The 21,502-nt window shown below is 37.2% G+C and overlaps 2 protein-coding genes across 3 annotated transcripts in view; both read left to right on the forward strand.

Moving 5' to 3' along the window:
* Positions 1–21,502, forward strand: part of LOC133630614 (ceramide synthase 2-like) — a 44,606-nt gene that overhangs the window by 7,003 nt on the left and 16,101 nt on the right. The window contains exons 1-3 of one of the 2 annotated variants that reach the window (XM_062022203.1): positions 9,784–9,860; positions 15,800–15,970; positions 20,172–20,289. In XM_062022203.1, coding sequence (XP_061878187.1) covers positions 15,804–15,970; positions 20,172–20,289 — 285 coding nt within the window. In that variant the 5' untranslated portion in view covers positions 9,784–9,860; positions 15,800–15,803. Of the gene's footprint in view, positions 1–9,783; positions 9,861–15,799; positions 15,971–20,171; positions 20,290–21,502 lie in introns of those variants that run through there. The other variant, XM_062022202.1, reaches the window with a different exon arrangement.
* On the forward strand, positions 16,934–19,622 carry LOC133630615 (acidic proline-rich protein PRP25-like). Its single transcript, XM_062022204.1, has 2 exons — positions 16,934–17,025; positions 18,273–19,622. The coding sequence occupies exons 1-2, from the start codon at positions 16,960–16,962 to the stop codon at positions 18,762–18,764; spliced, it is 558 nt and encodes a 185-aa protein (XP_061878188.1). The 5' UTR covers positions 16,934–16,959; the 3' UTR covers positions 18,765–19,622.

The following is a 21,502-nucleotide window of genomic DNA, read 5'->3' on the forward strand; positions in this document are numbered from 1 at the left end:
CCTGTCTCTGTTTGATTCTGTCATGATCCGTTACCCGGATCATGACATGATTTATGTTGGTAATGTTTCTGTTTTAGTCTGTTTCCTGGGTGCACCCTCTTTCCCTGTTTACTGTTGGTTTCCATGGGCACTGATTCTCCTCACCTGTCTTAGTTTAGCAATTAGTGTTCCCACCAGGTGTTTTGGTTAATCACTCCCCTTTATAGTTTCCTGTCACCCAGCAGTAGTTTCTGGGTCAATGTTTGCTACGTTCTCCTGGTTTTTCTCCTCGCTGATTTTGTACACGCTAGCATTCCTTGTTTTTCACCCTTGGTGACATTTTATGTTTTGGTTAGCTCCACGCTTGCTAGCGTCTTCAGTCTTGTATTTTTGTCCTGCTTTTAATTTATCAAAAACTTTAATCTTACCTGCACGCTACTCCTGCTTGTTTCCTGCGTTGGAGGGGAACACAACAATCGCAGCCATGCGTCGAAGACGTAACAGATTCCTTGCTTCTTGTCTTGTTTAATAAATAGTTCGGTGTTTGAACCTGACAGCCTTGTCGACATTCAGGAGTGTTTTATCCTTCATAGTTAATATTGTAAATCCCACATTCTGTATTTTCATATACATTCTGGGTGTCTCATTCAGTAGAAAAAATTTAAATTCTATTCCGTTTTTTAAGGCGGTCTGTCATAACGTTTTTAGCATTCAATCAGACATTATTGTGAGGTTTTGTATGAGTGTTCCTAAAAAATATATATGTCGGCCCCCAGACACATTTTTTTCCTCTAAATTTGGCCCCCGAGTCAAAATAATTACCCAGGCCTGTTTTAGGGTGTGCTCGCAGCCCTTTAGTTTAGAACCACCGCTCGATATCATTTACACCAGCGATGTCAAACGTTACCAATTATTTTATCCGGCCCGCGGCATGACTTTGCTAAGTATAAAATCAATGAGTTGACTGGTGAACATTATCACATCATTTATTCAGAAAGTATAAATAACGACAAATAAAGATAGAATACTATTAACCGCAACATGTAAGTGTAAAAAAACACAACAACATTATGATTTGTACACATTTTTAGAATGTGCTTGTTCTATTTGTAAACAAAGCCATCTGAAGTTGTCTTCATCGTACCCACTTGGGAGTAGATTTTTTTTCCTCTTATGTGGCCCCCCGATCTAAAATGAGTTTGACACCCCTGATTTACACCGTGTGGAGGGAGGTGTGGCCAGCGCGCCTGCAGGAGCAAAGGTCACCGCCTCTGTCTATGGTGCTGAGGACGAGCACCATCGGATAGGGGCGGGGCATGTGCTGACGGCGAGACACGGCTGGCGGGGGATTAGATTTCACAGGTGGTACGTGTTAATCTAATCATCTGTTGTCTTTAACAGAGAGCAGGAGGGGGGATAGGATACGGAGGTGGCTGAAAAAGTCACGTCCTGCTGGAGACAAATCTGTTGATAAAATCTATGTACAAACCCCGTTTCCATATGAGTTGTGAAATTGTGTTAGATGTAAATATAAACAGAATACAATGATTTGCAAATCCTTTTCAACCCATATTCAATTGAATGCACTACAAAGACAAGATATTTAAAGTTCAAACTCATAAACTTTATTTTTTTTTTGCAAATAATAATTAACTTAGAATTTCATGGCTGCAACACGTGCCAAAGTAGTTGGGAAAGGGCATGTTCACCACTGTGTTACATGGCCTTTCCTTTTAACAACACTCAGTAAAGGTTTGGGAACTGAGGAGACACATTTTTGAAGCTTCTCAGGTGGAATTCTTTCCCATTCTTGCTTGATGTACAGCTTAAGTTGTTCAACAGTCCGGGGGTCTCCCTTGTGCTATTTTAGGCTTCATAATGTGCCACACATTTTCAATGGGAGACAGGTCTGGACTACAGGCAGGCCAGTCTAGTACCCGCACTCTTTTACTATGAAGCCGCGTTGATGTAACACGTGGCTTGGCATTGTCTTGCTGAAATAAGCAGGGGCGTCCATGGTAACGTTGGTTGGATGGCAACATATGTTGCTCCAAAACCTGTATGTACCTTAAACATTAATGGTGCCTTCGCAGATGTGTAAGTTACCCATGTCTTGGGCACTAATACACCCCCATACCATCACACATGCTGGCTTTTACACTTTGCGCCTATAACAATCCGGATGGTTCTTTTCCTCTTTGGTCCGGAGGACACGATGTCCACAGTTTCCAAAAACAATTAGAAATGTGGACTCGTCAGACCACAGAACACTTTTCCACTTTGTATCAGTCCATCTTAGATGAGCTCAGGCCCAGCGAAGCCGACGGCGTTTCTGGGTGTTGTTGATAAACGGTTTTCGCCTTCCATAGGAGAATTTTAACTTGCACTTACAGATGTAGCGACCAACTGTAGTTACTGACAGTGGGTTTCTGAAGTGTTCCTGAGCCCATGTGGTGATATCCTTTACACACTGATGTCGCTTGTTGATGCAATACAGCCTGAGGGATGGAGGGTCACGGGCTTAGCTGCTTACGTGCAGTGATTTCTCCAGATTCTCTGAACCCTTTGATGATATTACGGAGCGTAGATGGTGAAATCCCTAAATTCCTTGCAATAGCTGGTTGAGAAAGGTTTTTCTTAAACTGTTCAACAATTTGCTCACGCATTTGTTGACAAAGTGGTGACCCTCGCCCCATCCTTGTTTGTGAATGACTGAGCATTTCATGGAATCTACTTTTATACCCAATCATGGCACCCACCTGTTCCCAATTTGCCTGTTCACCTGTGGGATGTTCCAAATAAGTGTTTGATGAGCATTCCTCAACTTTATCAGTATTTATTGCCACCTTTCCCAACTTCTTTGTCACGTGTTGCTGGCATCAAATTCTAAAGTTAATGATTATTTGCAAAAAAAAAAAAGTTTATCAGTTTGAACATCAAATATGTTGTCTTTGTAGCATATTCAACTGAATATGGGTTGAAAATGATTTGCAAATCATTGTATTCCGTTTATATTTACATCTAACACAATTTCCCAACTCATATGGAAACGGGGTTTGTACATTTAAACCTGGTTGAAACCTGCACGCTTGGCTCCGGTGTTGTGTCTAACAGTGGAACTGCTGGGAAGCAACTTCCACCCACCGTTTATACTTTCAATAAGTAGTCACATTTGGACCCTAACAAATCTGGTAGAAAGTCCAAAACGGGGGATCACAAACAACATCTTGTTTTGCGCTACACAAAAAGAAGGCCAGAGGTGATTAATATGGCCGCTCATTAGTGTGGAAAATGAAAATATTTGTGCTTCAGTAGCTTCGGACAATTCACCTCCCAACAGAGGCTCCTTCCATAGTTGTCATCCCTGATTGGTCAGGAACAAAACACTCTGCTAACCAGGCGAAATCACGCAAATCATCTCTTCGCGATCACACGCGGCGGTACAGCTCGGTTGGTAGAGCGGCCGTGCCAGCGACTTGAGGGTTCCATGTTCGATCCCTGCTTCCACTATCCTAGTCACTGCCGTTGTGTCCTTGGGCAAGACACTTTACCCACCTGCTCCCAGTGCCACCCACGCTGGTTTAAATGTAACTTAGATATTGGGTTTCACTATGTAAAAGCGCTTTGAGTCACTGGAGAAAAGCGCTATATAAATATAATTCACTTCACACACGTCATTGCGATGATTTGTAGATTACTGTCATTTTTATACAACCAGTCAGCGTCCAGGTGCTTGCTACCTGAACAGGTTTAAAGGGTTTTTATAACACACATCCCAGCCTCCATCGACATCGACACCTGCTTTGACTCACAAATGAACTTGAAGTGCCATTCCATTCCTAACCCATAGGGTTCAATAAGATGTGGGTCCACCTTTTGCAGCTATTACAGCTTCAACTCTTCTGGGAAGGCTGTCCACAAGGTTGCGGAGTGTGTTTATAGGAATTCTCCACCATTCTTCCTAAAGCGCATTGGTGAGGTCACGCACTGATGTTGGTGGAGAAGGCCTGGCTCTCAGTCTCCGTTCTAATTCATCCCAAAAGTGTTCTATTGGGTTCATGTCAGGACTCTGTGCAGGCCAGTCAAGTTCATCCACACCAGACTCGTGTCATCCATGTCTTTATGGACCTTGCTTTGTGCACTGGTGCCCAGTCATGTTGGAAGAGGAAGGGGCCCGCTCCAAACTGTTCCCACAAGGTTGGGAGCATGGAATTGTCCTAAATGTTTTGGTATCCTGGAGCATTCTGTCATGTCTGTGTGATCATGTTTTGTTTTAGTTATGTTCGGTTTTGTTTTTGGACTCTTTGTTTTCACGTTCGGACTCACACACCTGTTGTCAATCATGTCTGTATTATTTAAGCCCATTGTTTTCAGTTAGTCTGCCTGGCGACATCACACTTTATGATCACTCTTCTTCATGCCATGTTCACAGTTCCATGCCAAGTAAGTTTTTGTTTCTTGTTCATAGTTTTTTGGCCTTTGTGCAAGTCTTTTGTTTTCATTAGCCAAGTTTTGTACCTCCGCCGTGAGCGCTTTTTGTTTGTTCCTTTTTTGATGGATTAATTAAAAAAATTGTACTCACATTCACGCCTTGCCCGCGCCAACTTTCCGTTGCCTTCCGGAAAAACAAACCCCAAGGACCAAGTCCTGACACATTGAAAGTTCCTTTCACTGGAACTAAGAGGCCCTAGCCCAACTCCTGAAAAACCAACCCCACACCATAATTCCTCCTCCACCAAATTTCACACTCGGCACAATGCAGTCCGAAATGTAGCGTTCTCCTGGCAACCTCCAAACCCAGACTGGTCCATCAGATTGCTAGATGGAAAAAGCGTGATTCATCAGTCCAGAGAATAATACTAATAGATTTTATTTGTAAAAAGCACTTTACATTGAGTAAACAACCTCAAAGTGCTACAGTGTATTAAAAAAATAAATAAATAAATAAAATAGATTTTTTTTTTAATAAATAAAATAAAATAATTCAATAAAATAAATAAAAATAAAAACTAGAACAGCCAAATAGCTAAAACTAGTATGCATATATCTAAAAATGTTTTTAAAAAGAAGGGTTTTTAAGCCTTTTTTAAAAGCATCCACAGTCTGTGGTGCCCTCAGGTGGTCAGGGAGAGCGTTCCACAGACTGGGAGCGGCGGAGCAGAAAGCCCGGTCTCCCATTGTTCGTAGCTTTGTCCTCTGAGGTTGGAGGAGGTTAGTCTGTCCGGAGCGGAGGTGTCGTGTGGAGGATTTGGGGGTGAGCAGTTCTTTGACGTAGAGGGTCAGTAGGGAGACTTTGTATTCAATCCTGAGTGGAACAGGAAGCCAGTGAAGGGATTTGAGAGTTGGTTCTGATATGGTCATATTTCCGCACTCTCATCAGGATCCTAGCAGCACTATTCTGTATGTATTGCAGCTTCTGGATCTTCTTGCTGGGGATCCCGACAAGAAGTGTGTTGCAGTAGTCTAGCCTGGAGGAGACAAAGGCGTGGACGAGCCTCTCGGCATCGGAGAGAGTGAGTGAGGGGCGGAGTTTAGCAATAGGCGCAGAAGGCGTCTCCACTGCTCTAGAGTCCAGTGGCGACGTGCTTTACACCACCGCATCCCACGCTTTGCATTGGACTTGGCGATGTATGGCTTAGATGCAGCCGCACGGCCATTGGAAACCCCCTTCCATGAAGCTCTCTGCGTACTGTACGTGGGCTAATTGGAAGGTCACATCGAAGTTTGGAGCTCTGTAGCACAGGGGTCCCCAAACTTTTAATATATATATATATATATATATATATATATATATATATATATATATATATATATATATATATATATATATATATATATATATATATATATATATATATATATATATATATATATATATATATATATGTGTGTGTGTGTATATGTATATATATTTGTATACGTGTATATATATTGGGGCGGCATGGCGTAGTGGGTAGAGCGCCCGTGTCAGAAACCTGAGGGTTGCAGGTTCGCTCCCCGCCTCTTACCATGCCGTTGTGTCCTTGGGCAGGACACTTCACCCTTGCCCCCGGTGCCGCTCACACTGGTGAATGAATGTTGAATGAATGATAGGTGGTGGTCGGAGGGGCCGTAGGCGCAAATTGGCAGCCACGCTTCCGTCAGTCTACCCCAGGGCAGCTGTGGCTACGAAAGTAGCTTACCACCACTAGGTGTGAATGAATGATGGGTTTTTAACATGTAAAGCGACTTTGGGTACTTAGAAAAGCGCTATATAAATCCCAGTTATTATTATTATTATTATATATATATATATGTGTATGTGTAAATATGTGTGTGTATATATGTATATGTATATATAAAGATGTGTATGTGTATATATGTGTGTGTATATATGTTTATGTATATATATATATATATATATATGTATATGTGTATATACCAGAGGTGTGGACTCGAGTCACACGACTTGGACTCGAGTCAGACTCGAGTCATGAATTTGATGACTTTAGACTCGACTTGACAAAATGTAAAGAGACTTGCAACTCGACTTAGACTTTAACATCAATGACTTGTGACTTCACTTGGACTTGAGCCTTTTGACTTGACATGACTTGCTACTTTCCCCAAAACCCAACGATTAAAAAGTTATTCGGGAGCGCTCCGTATCTTCCAAAGTGTACGTGTGTCGGTGTGTGTGTCTGTCAGGGAGTGTGCGCTCTCTCAGCGTGTGTGTCTGTCAGTACAACAGCCAATCAAATTAGATCTACATTGTTTTCATCCCACGGCATTCATGCAATCAAATTGCAGAACAACCAACGAAGAATAGCTCTCAAACAACGCGCCAGTGAGGAAAAATTACGTCAAAGATAGTTTCGTTCGGGTATTAAAACTACGACTTGGTCAACAAAAAACGAATTGCAACAACTTCCAACTTCGTTCGACATTTGAAGTTGCAAACAGAACGGTAAGTTTTGAATGTAAGCTAACGTTTATTGGCTAAGTAACGTGACTTTTATTTGCTGTGTTGTTAAATCAGTGAGGCTGTAAACTCACTGCTAACACTATAACCATAGACATCTTATAAGTAGACGCAGCATCAGAGAGTTTATTCTGTCTTGACACTTTGTATTGATATTTTGTATTACATTCTTCCCTTAAATGATCATGTTTACAGTGATTGTTTTATATGTATTTTTTATGTATGTCGCTTTGGATAAAAGCCTCTGCCAAATACTTTAACACAGTGGTCCCCAACCACCGGGCCACGGTCCGGTACCGGTCGGTGGATCGATTGCTACCGGGCCGCACAAGAAATAAAAAAATACAAAAAATTATTATTACTATTTTTTTTTTAAATTAAATCAACATAAAAAACACAAGATACACTTACAATTAGTGCACCAACCCAAAAAACCGCCCTCCCCCATTTACACTCATTCACACTCATTCGCACAAAAGGGTTGTTTCTTTCTGTTACTAATATTTTTGGTTCCTACATTATATACCAATATATATCAATACAGTCTGCAAGGGATATACAGTCCCTGCAATTTTAAATGCACTTGTTTTAATAAATAAATACAGCGTTTTAAAAGCATACACAATCTGTGTAAATATATTAGTCTGTGGTTAAAAGGACTTGAAAGGACTCGAAACTTAAAATGCCGGACTTGGGACTTGACTTGAGACTTTCCAGTCTTGACTTTGGACTTGACTTGGGACTTGCCTGTCTTGACTCGGGACTTGACTCGAGACTTGAGGGCAAAGACTTGAGACTTACTTGTGACTTGCAAAACAATGACTTGGTCCCACCTCTGGTATATACATATGTATGTGTATATATGTGTGTGTATATATGTATATGTATATATATGTGTATGTGTATATATGTGTGTGTATATATGTATATATATGTATATGTATATATATGTGTGTGTATATATGTATATGTATATATATGTGTATGTGTATATATGTGTGTGTATATATGTATATGTATATATAAAGATGTGTATGTGTATATATGTATATGTATATATATATGTATATGTGTATATACATATGTAGGTGTATATATGTGTGTGTATATATGTATATGTATATATATGTGTATGTGTATATATGTATATGTATATATATATGTATATGTGTATATACATATGTAGGTGTATATATGTGTGTGTATATATGTATATGTATATATATGTGTATGTGTATATATGTGTGTGTATATATGTATATGTATATATAAGGATGTGTATGTGTATATATGCGTGTGTATATATGTATATGTATATATATATGTATATGTGTATATACATATGTATGTGTATATATGTGTGTGTATATATGTATATGTATATATATGTGTACGTGTATATATGTGTGTGTATATATGTATATATATGTATATGTATATATATGTGTGTGTATATATGTGTGTTTATATATGTATATGTATATATACGCACTAATTGACTGAAAGAGCGCACTTGCGGCATGTCACGTTATCGATGGTAAAATGCATTTTTAGACAATATGATTTGCCTGAGTGGCTTAGGAGACGGTAGAAAATGGACTAGAAAGGACAGATTTAAAAAATAATAATAATAAAAAAATAAAAAAATTTTTTTTTTTTTTTTTTTTTTTTTTTAAACTTGGGACTTCGCGCGGGCCGGATTTTGGACGCTGGGGGGCCATATCCGGCCGTTTGTGGACCCCTGCTGTAGCAACTGACTGTGCAGAAAGTCTTTGCACTATGCGCTTCAGCATCCACTGACCCCTCTCTGTCAGTTTACGTGGCCTACCACTTGGTGGCTGGGTTGCTGTTGTTCCCAAAACTCTTCGCTTTTCCTATAATAAAGTTGACATTGGAATATTTAGGAGGGAGGAAATTTCACGACTGGATTGGTTGCACAGGCGGCATCCTATGACAGTTCCACGCTGGAAATCACTAAAAGCGGCCCATTCTTTCACAGATGTTTCTAGAAACAGTCTCCATGCCTAAGTGCTTGATTTTATTTTCTCATCATTTGGAAGGGTGGCCAAATACTTTTGGCAATATAGTGTGCATGCAAATGATGTCGGAGCGCGCACGACAACACAAACACAGGATGTTGCACAAGTGGGACGCAGGTGACCTGACACACCTGTGGAAATGTGTACGGGTAAATGGCACAGGAGCGTGACAAAGAGTATTTGCATGACAGGAGTGATGTTATCTGGCAGGTTTTATCTCTTATGATGATAAACACAAACGGCCGACAGGAGGAATGGTATGAGGAAAAAAAAAAAATATACACATATATATATATTGAGCAAACTTTTAGGTTGACTTCATTCTGGACTTCCGGTGTCTTCCTGTTGGTTTGTTGGCTGCATTGTAATGAATGACAACAGTGTTTTGTTTAGTCTTACTTCCTGACATACATTATTTATGCCATTTGTTTATAATATATATGTACACATGTGCCATTCAGAGGTTCAGAATCCGATACAAAAGTAGTCTAAAAAGTATTTGAGTGAACATTTTCAATTTCGTTTTAATTACTGACTCGCTTCACCGTCGGAGCAGCCAACCGGAAGTACATTGAAAGCACGAAAACAATTCCTGATTTTCACCTCAAGATTAGGTCGACAATGTTCACAAAGTAGATTGTGAGAGGCGATTTATGTCTTTACCATTCGTTCCCCACAGTCTATATCAGTTTAGTTGCCATAGGATGTAAGGTTGAAACGCAAATCTGTAGTTTATTTTGAAAATGAGAGTTTACGCCGCTTCCTTGTTTTGCCGCTAACTTGACGCGGGGTGTGTAGTTGGGACCGGCAGAGTGAGGCAGCAGTGAAGCAGCGTCATCACAGCAGGGAACATTTGATCTACCTGTCGGATCCACTGATAGGTGAGTTGCAAAAGGTGCATTTTTTAAATAGAAAAGTCAAATACAAGTGAAATGATCACTTGTGTATATGATGCTTTTTGTTGCTATATTCATTCATTACAATTTTTATTTTATTTTATAGAGCTCCTTTGGCCAAAAGGTCATTTTAAATAATATTTTATACCAAATGCCATGGATATTTATAATTCCACCTGAACTTCTATGTTTTACTGATACTTTTCTTAACTTATCTTTCCTCTTATTATTACGTTTACCTAACCCCTGCTCTTATTTTGTCTATTATATGTTTTTAAATGACAATATTTTTATTTTAATGGTATTTGTGTCCTGTGTTGGCAAGCCAAAGACTATTTTTCACGACAAAGATTGATTCTATTCTATTCTATTATGACTATAATTAAACCGAAAATGTATGTTTTTTTTTAATATTTTACATTATGATTTAAGTCACATTGCAAATATCTTAGCAATATAAATGTATTATAGTTGTTGTTATTCATGTATTTAAATGTATTTTAGTTTTTGTTATTCATGTATTTAAATAAATGTATTACAGTTGTTGTTATTCATGCATTTAAATACATGTATTATAGTTGTTGTTATTCATGCATTTAAATACATGTATTTTAGTTGTTGTTATTCATGTATTTAAATAAATGTATTATAGTTGTTGTTATTCATGCATTTAAATACATGTATTATAGTTGTTGTTATTCATGCATTTAAATACATGTATTTTAGTTGTTGTTATTCATGTATTTAAATAAATGTATTATAGTTGTTGTTATTCATGTATTTAAATAAATGTAGTTTAGTTGTTGTTATTCATGTATTTAAATAAATGTATTATAGTTGTTGTTATTCATGTATTTAAATAAATGTAGTTTAGTTGTTGTTATTTATGTATTTAAATGAATGTAGTTTAGTTGTTGTTATTCATGTCTTTAAAATAAATGTATTTTAGTTGTTGTTATTCATGTATTTAAATGTATTTTAGTTGTTGTTATTCATGTATTTAAATAAATGTATTTTAGTTGTTGTTATTCATGTATTTAAATAAATTTATTTTAGTTGTTGTTATTCATGTATTTAAATAAATGTAGTTTAGTTGTTGTTATTCATGTATTTAAATAAATGTATTAGAGTTGTTGTTATTCATGTATTTAAATAAATGTATTTTATTTGTTGTTGTTCATGTATTTAAATAAATGTATTTTAGTTGTTGTTATTTATGTATTTAAATAAATGTATTTTAGTTGTGGTTATTCATGTATTTAAATAAATGTAGTTTAGTTGTTGTTATTCATGTATTTAAATAAATGTATTTTAGTTGTTGTTATTCATGTATTTAAATAAATGTACTTTAGTTGTGGTTATTCATGTATTTAAATAAATGTAGTTTAGTTGTTGTTATTCATGTATTTAAATAAATGTATTTTAGTTTTTGTTATTCATATATTTAAATAAATGTATTTTAGTTGTTGTTATTCATGTATTTGAATACATTTATTATAGTTGTTGTTATTCATGTATCTAAATACATGTATTTTAGTTGTTGTTATTCATGTATTTAAATAAATGTAGTTTAGTTGTTGTTATTCATGTATTTAAATAAATGTAGTTTAGTTGTTGTTATTCATGTATTTAAATAAATGTATTAGAGTTGTTGTTATTTATGTATTTAAATGTATTTTAGCTGTGGTTATTCATGTCTTTAAATAAATGTAGTTTAGTTTTTGTTATTCATGTATTTAAATACATGTATTTTAGTTGTTGTTATTCATGTATTTAAATACATGTATTTTAATTGTTGTTATTCATGTATTTAAATACATGTGTTTTAGTTGTTATTCATGTGTTTAAATAAATGCATTTTAGTTGTTGTTATTCATGTATTTAAATAAATGTATTTTAGTTGTTGTTATTCATGTATTTAAATACATGTATTTTAGTTGTTATTCATGTATTTAAATAAATGTATTTTAGTTGTTGTTATTCATGTATTTAAATACATGTATTTTAGTTGTTGTTATTCATGTATTTAAATACATTTATTATAGTTGTTGTTATTCATGTATTTAAAATAAATGTATTTTAGTTGTTGTTATTCATGTATTTAAATAAATGTATTATAGTTGTTGTTATTCATGTATTTAAATGTATTTTAATTGTTGTTATTAATGTATTTAAATACATTTAATATAGTTGTTGTTATTCATGTATTTAAATACATTTAATATAGTTGTTGTTATTCATGTATTTAAATACATTTATTATAGTTGTTGTTATTCATGTATTTAAATAAATGTATTTTAGTTGTTATTCATGTATTTAAATACATTTATTATAGTTGTTGTTATTCATGTATTTAAAATAAATGTATTTTAGTTGTTGTTATTCATGTATTTAAATAAATGTATTATAGTTGTTGTTATTCATGTATTTAAATACATTTATTATAGTTGTTGTTATTCATGTATTTAAATACATCATTTAGAATAATACATAATGTTGGATATAGAGAACATACAAATCCTTTATTTATTGAATCAAAGATACTGAAATTCCACGACATAGTGAATTTGCAAACAGCTAAAATGATGCACAAAGCAAACTATAACCTGCTACCCAAGAATATACAACAATTCTTCTCAACAAACGAGGAGAAATATAATCTTAGAGAAAAATGTAATTTAAAACATTTGTACGCACGTACAACACTTAAGACCTTCAGTATATCAATATGTGGAATTAAATTATGGAATGGATTAAGCAAAGCAATCAAACAATGTACTAATATGATCCACTTCAAGAAACTCTTCAAACTTAAAGTGTTTACAAAGTACAAAGAAGAAGAACCATGATAAACATTCTGAATTTATTTCATCCATCCATTCATTCATTCTTAAAGTAATCTTACTTATATCATCATATGAAATATGACTTTCTTCACCAATTATTATTATTAAATTCTTACTATTATTTATTTATTTATTTTTATTGTGATTACCTATTGGAGTTTATTGTAAATAAATTGAGAACAGGAAGTGAAGAAAAAAGTATCAGCATCTGTTATGTAAAGAAAAGGGGTAGGATTAAATAAGCTCTGCTTCTTCCTACTCCTTTTCGAACATGTTGAAAAGAGAAACTGGAAATTGTGATGTATCATGTTGTATGCTTGCATGTTCCAAATAAACTCAAACTCAAACTCAAACTCAAACATGTATTTTAGTTGTTATTATTCATGTGTTTAAATAAATGTAGTTTAGTTGTTGTTATTCATGTATTCAAATAAATGTATTATAGTTGTTGTTATTCATGTATTTAAATAAATGTAGTTTAGTTGTTGTTATTCATTTATTTAAATAACTGTAGTTTAGTTGTTGTTATTCGTGTATTTAAATAAATGTATTTTAGTTGTTGTTATTCATGTATTTAAATGTATTTTAGTTGTTGTTATTCATGCACTTAAATAAATGTATTACAGTTGTTGTTATTCATTTATATAAGTGTATTGATTACATTTTTCACTTTACATGAAAGAAGCCTGATGTTAGGGCCTTTTAGGAGTGGGTTCACTTTCTATATTTCCAAATAATGTGCACTAATTAGAATTATGTCATTTTAAGATGACTCCATATCTATAAATATCTTAATTAATATTATAATCATGTTGTTATTTGTCTCTTATGAATAACAAAAATATATCCACAGGCTCTAATCGAGGCTTTATATTAAGGCTGTCTAAATTAAAATGGATTTATCCAGGGCTTGTTCACCGTTTTGACCTCGGGGCCCAACTTTTTCACGACAGTGGGGCCCGGGGCCCACTCATATATTAACATTGAAGTTGTAATCTTACTCTTCATTAATTATGTCTAACCTAGTCAAATAATGAAACCATGTGTCAATAACAAATATTGTTATTTAGATAACACATAAATCTTAGGCTTAGGTCAGGCTGATGAGAAAATAAGTATATATATACTGCATAAGAAGGGACTCATAAATAACTGAAAATAATTATGTTTACATTCAATTATGTTGTGCTGAAATGATTAATCAATAATTAATATGTTTCTGAGATAAACTGTCAATAAAATTAAAGTGCAAATGAAAATACCGCTTCAGCACTTTAGTCATATTTTTTTGCGCTTAAGAGACTTCTCAATGACTTTAGCTCCAGACTTCTGTCTGTTTTTTTTGTGTGCGCCAGAAGAAACACTGTATTAATCCATCATGATTATCGATCAGACAACATTTTCCATACCCAAAAACCTGCACATGAAGTTTTATGCCCACTCTGCAGCCTAAAATAGCACATGAACAACACAAAAGGAGTAACAGGTAATAAATAGTTGTGTAAGTACATTTATGTTCCCTTCTTGCTTGACCCTTTTCGCTCACGCAAAATAAATACTGTATATGTTAGAAATGAATTACATTTAATTGTGATTCATCTAAATTAATTAACAACAACCGTGTGAATAATCGGATTTAAAAATGTTGATTGTTTACTACTGTAGTACATGAAATAAAATCTTAAACAGTGGTACGCGTGCCAGTAGCTCCATCTAGTGGTACGCCAAGGAATCACTGGATCAAATATTCCAACACAGTGTTACTGTTTAAACCAGGGGTCACCAACGCGGTGCCCGCGGGCACCAGGTAGCCCGTAAGGACCAGATGAGTAGCCCGCTGGCCTGTTCTAAAAATAGCTCAAATAGCAGCACTTACCAGTGAGCTGCCTCTATTTTTTGAGTTGTATTTATTTACTAGCAAGCTGGTCTCGCTTTGCCCGACATTTTTAATTCTAAGAGAGACAAAACTCAAATAGAATTTGAAAATCCAAGAAAATATTTTAAAGACTTGGTCTTCACTTGTTTAAATAAATTCATTATTTTTTTTACTTTGCTTCTTATAACTTCCAGAAAGACAATTTTAGAGAAAAAATACAACCTTAAAAATGATTTTAGGATTTTTAAACACATATACCTTTTTACCTTTTAAATTCCTTCCTCTTCTTTCCTGACAATTCAAATCAATGTTCAAGTAAATTTATTTGTTTTATTGTAAAGAATAATAAATAAATTTTAATTTATTTCTTCATTTTAGCTTCTGTTTTTTCGACAAAGAATATTTTTGAAATATTTCTTCAAACTTATTATGATTAAAATTCTAAAAAATTATTCTGGCAAATCTAGAAAATCTGTACAATCACATTTGAATCTTATTTCAAAGTCTTTTGAATTAATTTTAAAATTTTTGTTCTGGAAAATCTAGAAGAAATAATGATTTGTCTTTGTTAGAAATATAGCTTGGTCCAATTTGTTATATATTCTAACAAACGGTAGACTGGATTTTAACCTATTTTAAACATGTCATCAAAATTCTAAAATTAATCTTAATCAGGAAAAATTACTAATGATGTTCCATAAATTATTTTTTTATTTTTTCAAAAAGATTCGAATTAGCTAGTTTTTCTCTTCTTTTTTTCGGTTGAATTTTGAATTTTAAAGAGTCGAAATTGAAGATAAACTATGTTTCAAAATTTAATTGTCATTTTTTTCGTGTTTTCTCCTCTTTTAAACCTTTCAATTAAGTGTAAATATCATTAATTATTAATAATAACATAGAGTCAAAGGTAAATTGAGGAAATTGGCTATTTCTGGCAATTTATCTAAGTGTGTATCAAGCTGGTAGCCCTTCGCAATAATCAGTACCCAAGAAGTAGCTCTTGGTTTCAAAAAGGTTGGTGACCCCTGGTTTAAACTGTGTGTGATGTTAAAGTGGCTGTAAATATTTGATATATGTGCTAAATAACCATTGTTTTTAATGAATACTTAGGCCTTCTATGCTACTGTATTATTTTCTGAGTGGAAAAAAAATTGTGAGACCCAGTGTGAAAATGGACAATAAATACAGTTTTCCTTCCACAGCCAAATGGATTTGCTGCCTGACGTGTGGAAAGAGGACTACTGGCTTCCTCCAGGCGTGACCTGGCAGGATATGAACCGGCTGGCCGACTCCGAGCGACCTCTACCTGGAGACCTCCTCATGGCGCTGCCCCTGGCTCTGGGCTTTGTGCTCCTGCGTTACGTCTTCGAGAGGTACTGTGTTGCTCACCCACTGTGTTGCAGGCAATAATAAATACACAAATCAAATAAAGTGTTGTTTACATTCTCCGCGCATGAGGGTGTCGTCCAGCAAATGTTTGTCTTGCGTCAGGCGTTGTGTCCCGATGCAGAGTGTGTAGATGCAGAGTGTGTGTAGATGCAGAGTGTGTAGATGCAGAGTGTGTAGATGCAGAGTGTGTAGATGCAGAGTGTGTAGATGCAGAGTGTGTAGATGCAGAGTGTGTGTAGATGCAGAGTGTGTGTAGATGCAGAGTGTGTGTAGATGCAGAGTGTGTAGATGCAGTGTGTGTGTAAGAGGATGGGCTGCAGGGTGGAGAGCAGGTGTTTTGTCAGAACAAGCTTTGTTGGCATCATGGGAGGAAACCTTCAGGGAGCAGAACCAGAGAGGCAGAGCTTTTTTAACCTGTGACATGGTTAGTACTTAGTAATCCTGCCTGCTTTCTCAGCTTTGGTTTGTGTTACATATACTATGTTTTCAAAAGTACAATGCAGTAGCCTATACATATATATATATATATATATATATATATATATATATATATATATCATACTTGCCAACCTTTTTTTTTTTTTTTTTTTTTTTTTTTTTTTAATAATGTCCTGCCCAGCTTCTCGGGCAAATCATATAGCACGGGGGTCGGCAACCCGCGGCTCTAGAGCCGCATGCGGCTCTTTAGCGCCGCCCTAGTGGCTCTCTGGAGATTTTTCAAAAATGTATGAAGAATGGAAAAAGATGAGGGGAAAAAAATAAATTTTTTTGTTTTAGTATGGTTTCTGTAGGAGGACAAACATGACACAAACTTCCGTAATTGTTATAAATCACACTGTTTATAGTAAATATGCTTCACTGATTCAAGTATTTGGCGAGCGCCGTTTTGTCCTACTTATTTTGGCGGTCCTTGAACTCACCGTATAGTCTGTTTACATGCATAACTTTCTCCGACTTTCTAGGACGTGTTTTTATGCCACTTCTTTTTCTGTCTCATTTTGTCCACCACACTTTTAACGTTGTACTTGAGTGCACAAAGGTGAGTTTTGTTGATGTTATTGACTTGTGTGAAGTGCTAATCAGACATATTTGGTCACTGCATGACTGCAAGCTAATCGATGCTAACATGCTATTTAGCTAGCTATATGTACATATTGCATCATTATGCCTCATTTGTAGCTATATTTGAGCTAATTTAGTTTCCTTTAAGTCCTCTTAATTAAATGTATATCTCATGACACATGTAATATGGCTTTTAATTTTTTGCGGCTCCAGACAGATTTGTTTTTGTTTTTTTGGTCCAATATGGCTCTTTCAACATTTTGGGTTGCCGACCCCTGATATAGCAGATGTAGATGCCCATATCGGCTGTTCAGATTTACTTTACAAAAGAGAAGTGTAGGATACTTCTCTTGTTGCCTTACTTGTATTTTGACTTTATTAAATGTATTTATATTATCATTTGGTGCAGCCGGGCCGGAGCAGGAGGGGATAGAAAGAGAGAAAAAGGAAGACAGAGGGGGGAATTGTGGGGACAAGAGGGGGATTAGACAGAGAGACAAAAACAACAACAGCAAACACAACAACAACAACAACAACAGAGCAACATCAGCAAATGTAACATGTACAAATATGATGGTAAAAGTAATAGCAAATAAGCAGTTAGCGAAAATAAAAATAAAAATACAGAAATGACAATGAGCATTATTACACTAAAAATGGAGCAATATGAATACCAATAGAAATAGTGCTATTGATAATAAACAATACCAATACTTTACCTTTATTATCAACAATACAATTGTTCAAATGCAACAATACCTATACGTAATGATAACTTGAGATACGAAAGAGTGCAGAAAAATGGAGGGGAAGAAAGAGAAGCAACCTACATTAACCTTGTAGATTGTTATAGCAACAATAGGTTAAGCTTTGTCAGTGTGCCATGTGTTATACCCAGTTTACCCTAGGGCAACAACGTTAATATATATTTGATGAAACGTGATTATGTGCATGAGTGTATGTGTGCATATGTACTTGTATATGTACAGTATGTGTATATGTGTGTTTGTACAGTGAATGTATATGTACAGTATGTGTATACAGTATGTTTGTATAATGAATGTGCGTGTGGATGTACGAACTTTGAGTGTGTAAATATGTACTGTATTTATTTGTATATGTATGTGGGAGCGTAGGTACCTATGTATGTCTGTATGTATGTGTGTGAGTATATGTGAATTTGCATGTACAATACATTTGACTCCCAGTGTGTGCGGGAGCCAGAGTACGGCCCCAGCCTCCCCGAGAGCCCATCCCACAAACAGTAGGTGTGGTGCCCAGGGAACCAGGGGCCACCGCCCCCACGCAGCCAAGCCGGACAGCGACAGGGACCCCAGAGCCCGGCCCACCGCGCCGCCCACAAGGGCCAGCAGCAGGCCGCAGACAGACGCACCCGGCAGAGGACAAGGCACGAGAAAAGCAGGGGGCAGCCAGACCCCAAGCCAGCGAGAGACCACACCCCACACGGACAGAAAGGCGGGACGCCCCGCCCGAGGGGCCCGGAGACCCCCCGCAACCGGACGGGAAGACCGCCCCCGCCCCACCGGAGAGCGCGGCGAGGCCAGCCCACTGCCACCCCACCCAAGCCGGCCGCCACAGGACCACCCAGCACGGGGCCACAGGAACCACCCACCCCACCCGCAGGGACCCCAACGATGGAGATGGAACAACCAGCAACCGCCCCGCCGAGTCCCCCCCCCTGAGGTAGGGGAATAAATAAATAAAATAAATAAATACATAATAATAATAATAATAATATTAATAAAATATATTAAAAAAATAAGAATAAATAAATAATTAAATCTATTGATAAAAAAATAAAATAAAAAATAATTAAAAGAAGATCACAGACATGCTGACACACAAGGTCGCTACCCCAACAACTGGCCGACTCGCAGCACCTCGGAATACCCTGCAGCACCAAGCTACCACAGTAGACGCAGGGACCAGACCCAGCAGACCCCAACCAAGATGGGCACCCGGAAGGGATGGACAGTGGGACCCAGGAGCTCCAGACACGCAGTCCGGATGCAGTAGCCTGAGGCGCCGACCCCCACCCGACAGGCAGGCCCAGAACGTACCCCCAGAAATATACATACATATATATATACATACACATAAACATACACATGTACACATACACACACATACACATGCATACACATACACATATATATACATACATACATACATACATACATACATACATACATACATACATACATACATACACACACACATACACATACATATACACACAGTTTGTCAGCCCCGACAACCACCACGCGCGCGCGCTGCCACCAGTCACGACATCAGCCACCCCCCTGCACCAGACCCAGCAGCCACGGGCGCCCACACCACAAACAAACGGCAGCAGAAACAGCAGCCACAACACCCCCAGACAGCCAGCACCACCCAATCAAATCAAAGCGATCAAAAAAAAAAAACGCGACCGGCAACCACACGCCAACAGGATCACAGAGACCAGCCAGCGCCAGCCCGCCAGGAAGCCCAAACGCCAACACGCAAACACGCAAACAAGAGACTTACTTGCCAACCTTGAGACCTCCGATACCGGGAGGTGGGGGTGGGGGGTGGGGTGGGGGGTGGGGGTGGTGGGGGGTCGGTCGGGGTGGGTCGGGGGCGTGGTTAAGGGCGTGGTTAATAGGGGAGTATATTTACAGCTAGAATTCACCAACTCAAGTATTTCACATATATATATATATATATATATATATATATATATATATATATATATATATATATATATATATATATATATATATATATATATATATATATATATATATATATATATATATATATATGTATGAAATACTTGACTTTCAGTGAATTCTAGCTATATATATATATGTATATATATTTATTTTATTATACATATAAATAAAATAAATACTTGTTTGTGAATGACTGAGCATTTCATGGAAGCTGCTTTTATACCCAATCATATATATACATATATATATATATATATATATATATATATATATATATATATATATATATATATATATATATATATATATATATATATATATATATATATATCAAACACGACAGGTCGTGATCATCACACATGTTTTTGTTTCACCCTGCCCTCAGGTTCCTCGCCCCGCCCATGGGCACATGTCTCGGGGTTAGCAACAGAGCACAGGCGGCGGCGGAGCCCTGCCCAGAGCTGGAGTCGTTTTACGCGCAACAAAGCCGGCGACCCACACAGGTTAGTGTCAGTAAAACCCCTTCCTCAACTCTTACCTTTGGTAATAGGAGAACTAAACCGGGGAAGTCACCACTAAGTTTACACTGCAGGCCAAAGTGGGCCAAATGGGATTTGTTGGAGAATCTGATTTTTTCCAGCTGACTGCATAGAAAATGTGATTTTTATCAGACTGCAGTGTAAACACGCACAGGGGGGCCCCAATGTGGCCCCAATGTGGCTCCGATGTGGCCCCAATGTGGCCCCAACGTGGCCCCAACGTGGCTCCACCGTGGCTCCAATGTGGTCCCAATGTGGCCCCAATGTGGCCCCATTGTGGCTCCAATGTGGCCCCAATGTGGCCTCAATTGTGCTCCGATGTGGCCCCAATGTGGCCCCAACGTGGCCCCAATGTGGTTCTAATGTGGCTCCAATATGGCACCAATTTGGCCCCAATGTGGCCCCAATGTGGCCCCAATGTGGCCCCAATTTGGGCCCAATGTGGGCCCAATGTGGCCCCAACGTGGCTCCAATGTGGTCCCAATGTGGCCCCAATGGGGCCCCAATGTGGCCCAAATGTGGGCCCAATGTGGCCCCAATGTGAAGTGAAGTGAAGTGAATTATATTTATATAGCGCTTTTTCTCTAGTGACTCAAAGCGCTTTACATAGCGAAAGCCAATATCTAAGTTACATTTAAACCAGTGTGGGTGGCACTGAAAGCAGGTGGGTAAAGTGTCTTGCCCAAGGACACAACGGAAGTAACTAGGATGGTGGAAGCAGGGATCTGGCTCCAATGTGGCCCCAATGTGGCTCCAATGTGGCCCCAATATTGTCAACACTTGGTCCTTGGGATTTGTTTTTCCGGAAGGCAACGGAAAGTTGGCGCGGGCAAGATGGGAATGTGAGTACATGTTTAATATTTTAACTCAAAAGGCTCAAAAGGGTATAAACAAAAGGCGCTCACAGCGGAGGTAAAAAAACTTGACTATGAAAACAAAAGGCGCGCACAAAGGGGGAGAACTATAAACATGAAACAAAAACTTACTTGGCATGGGACTGTGAACATGGCATGAAGCAAAACGATGATAACATGTGCAGAGCATAAATGTGATGTCGCCAGGCTGACCAACAGAAAATGAAAAGCTTAAATAACACAGACATGATTAACAACAGGTGCGTGACTCAAAACGTGAAACAGATGCGTGACATGACAGGTGAAAAACTAATGGGTTGCTA

Source organism: Entelurus aequoreus, linkage group LG16 (genome assembly GCF_033978785.1).
Source record: "Entelurus aequoreus isolate RoL-2023_Sb linkage group LG16, RoL_Eaeq_v1.1, whole genome shotgun sequence".
NCBI lineage: Eukaryota > Metazoa > Chordata > Actinopteri > Syngnathiformes > Syngnathidae > Entelurus > Entelurus aequoreus.

Excerpts from the sequence above, each read along its gene's own strand:
- LOC133630615 (XM_062022204.1), top strand. The coding sequence starts at position 16,960 with ATGCCACTTCTTTTTCTGTCTCATTTTGTCCACCACACTTTTAACGTT. Across the intron at positions 17,026-18,272 it reads TTGTACTTGAGTGCACAAAG|AGTACGGCCCCAGCCTCCCC; the intron begins GTGAGTTTTGTT and ends TGCGGGAGCCAG.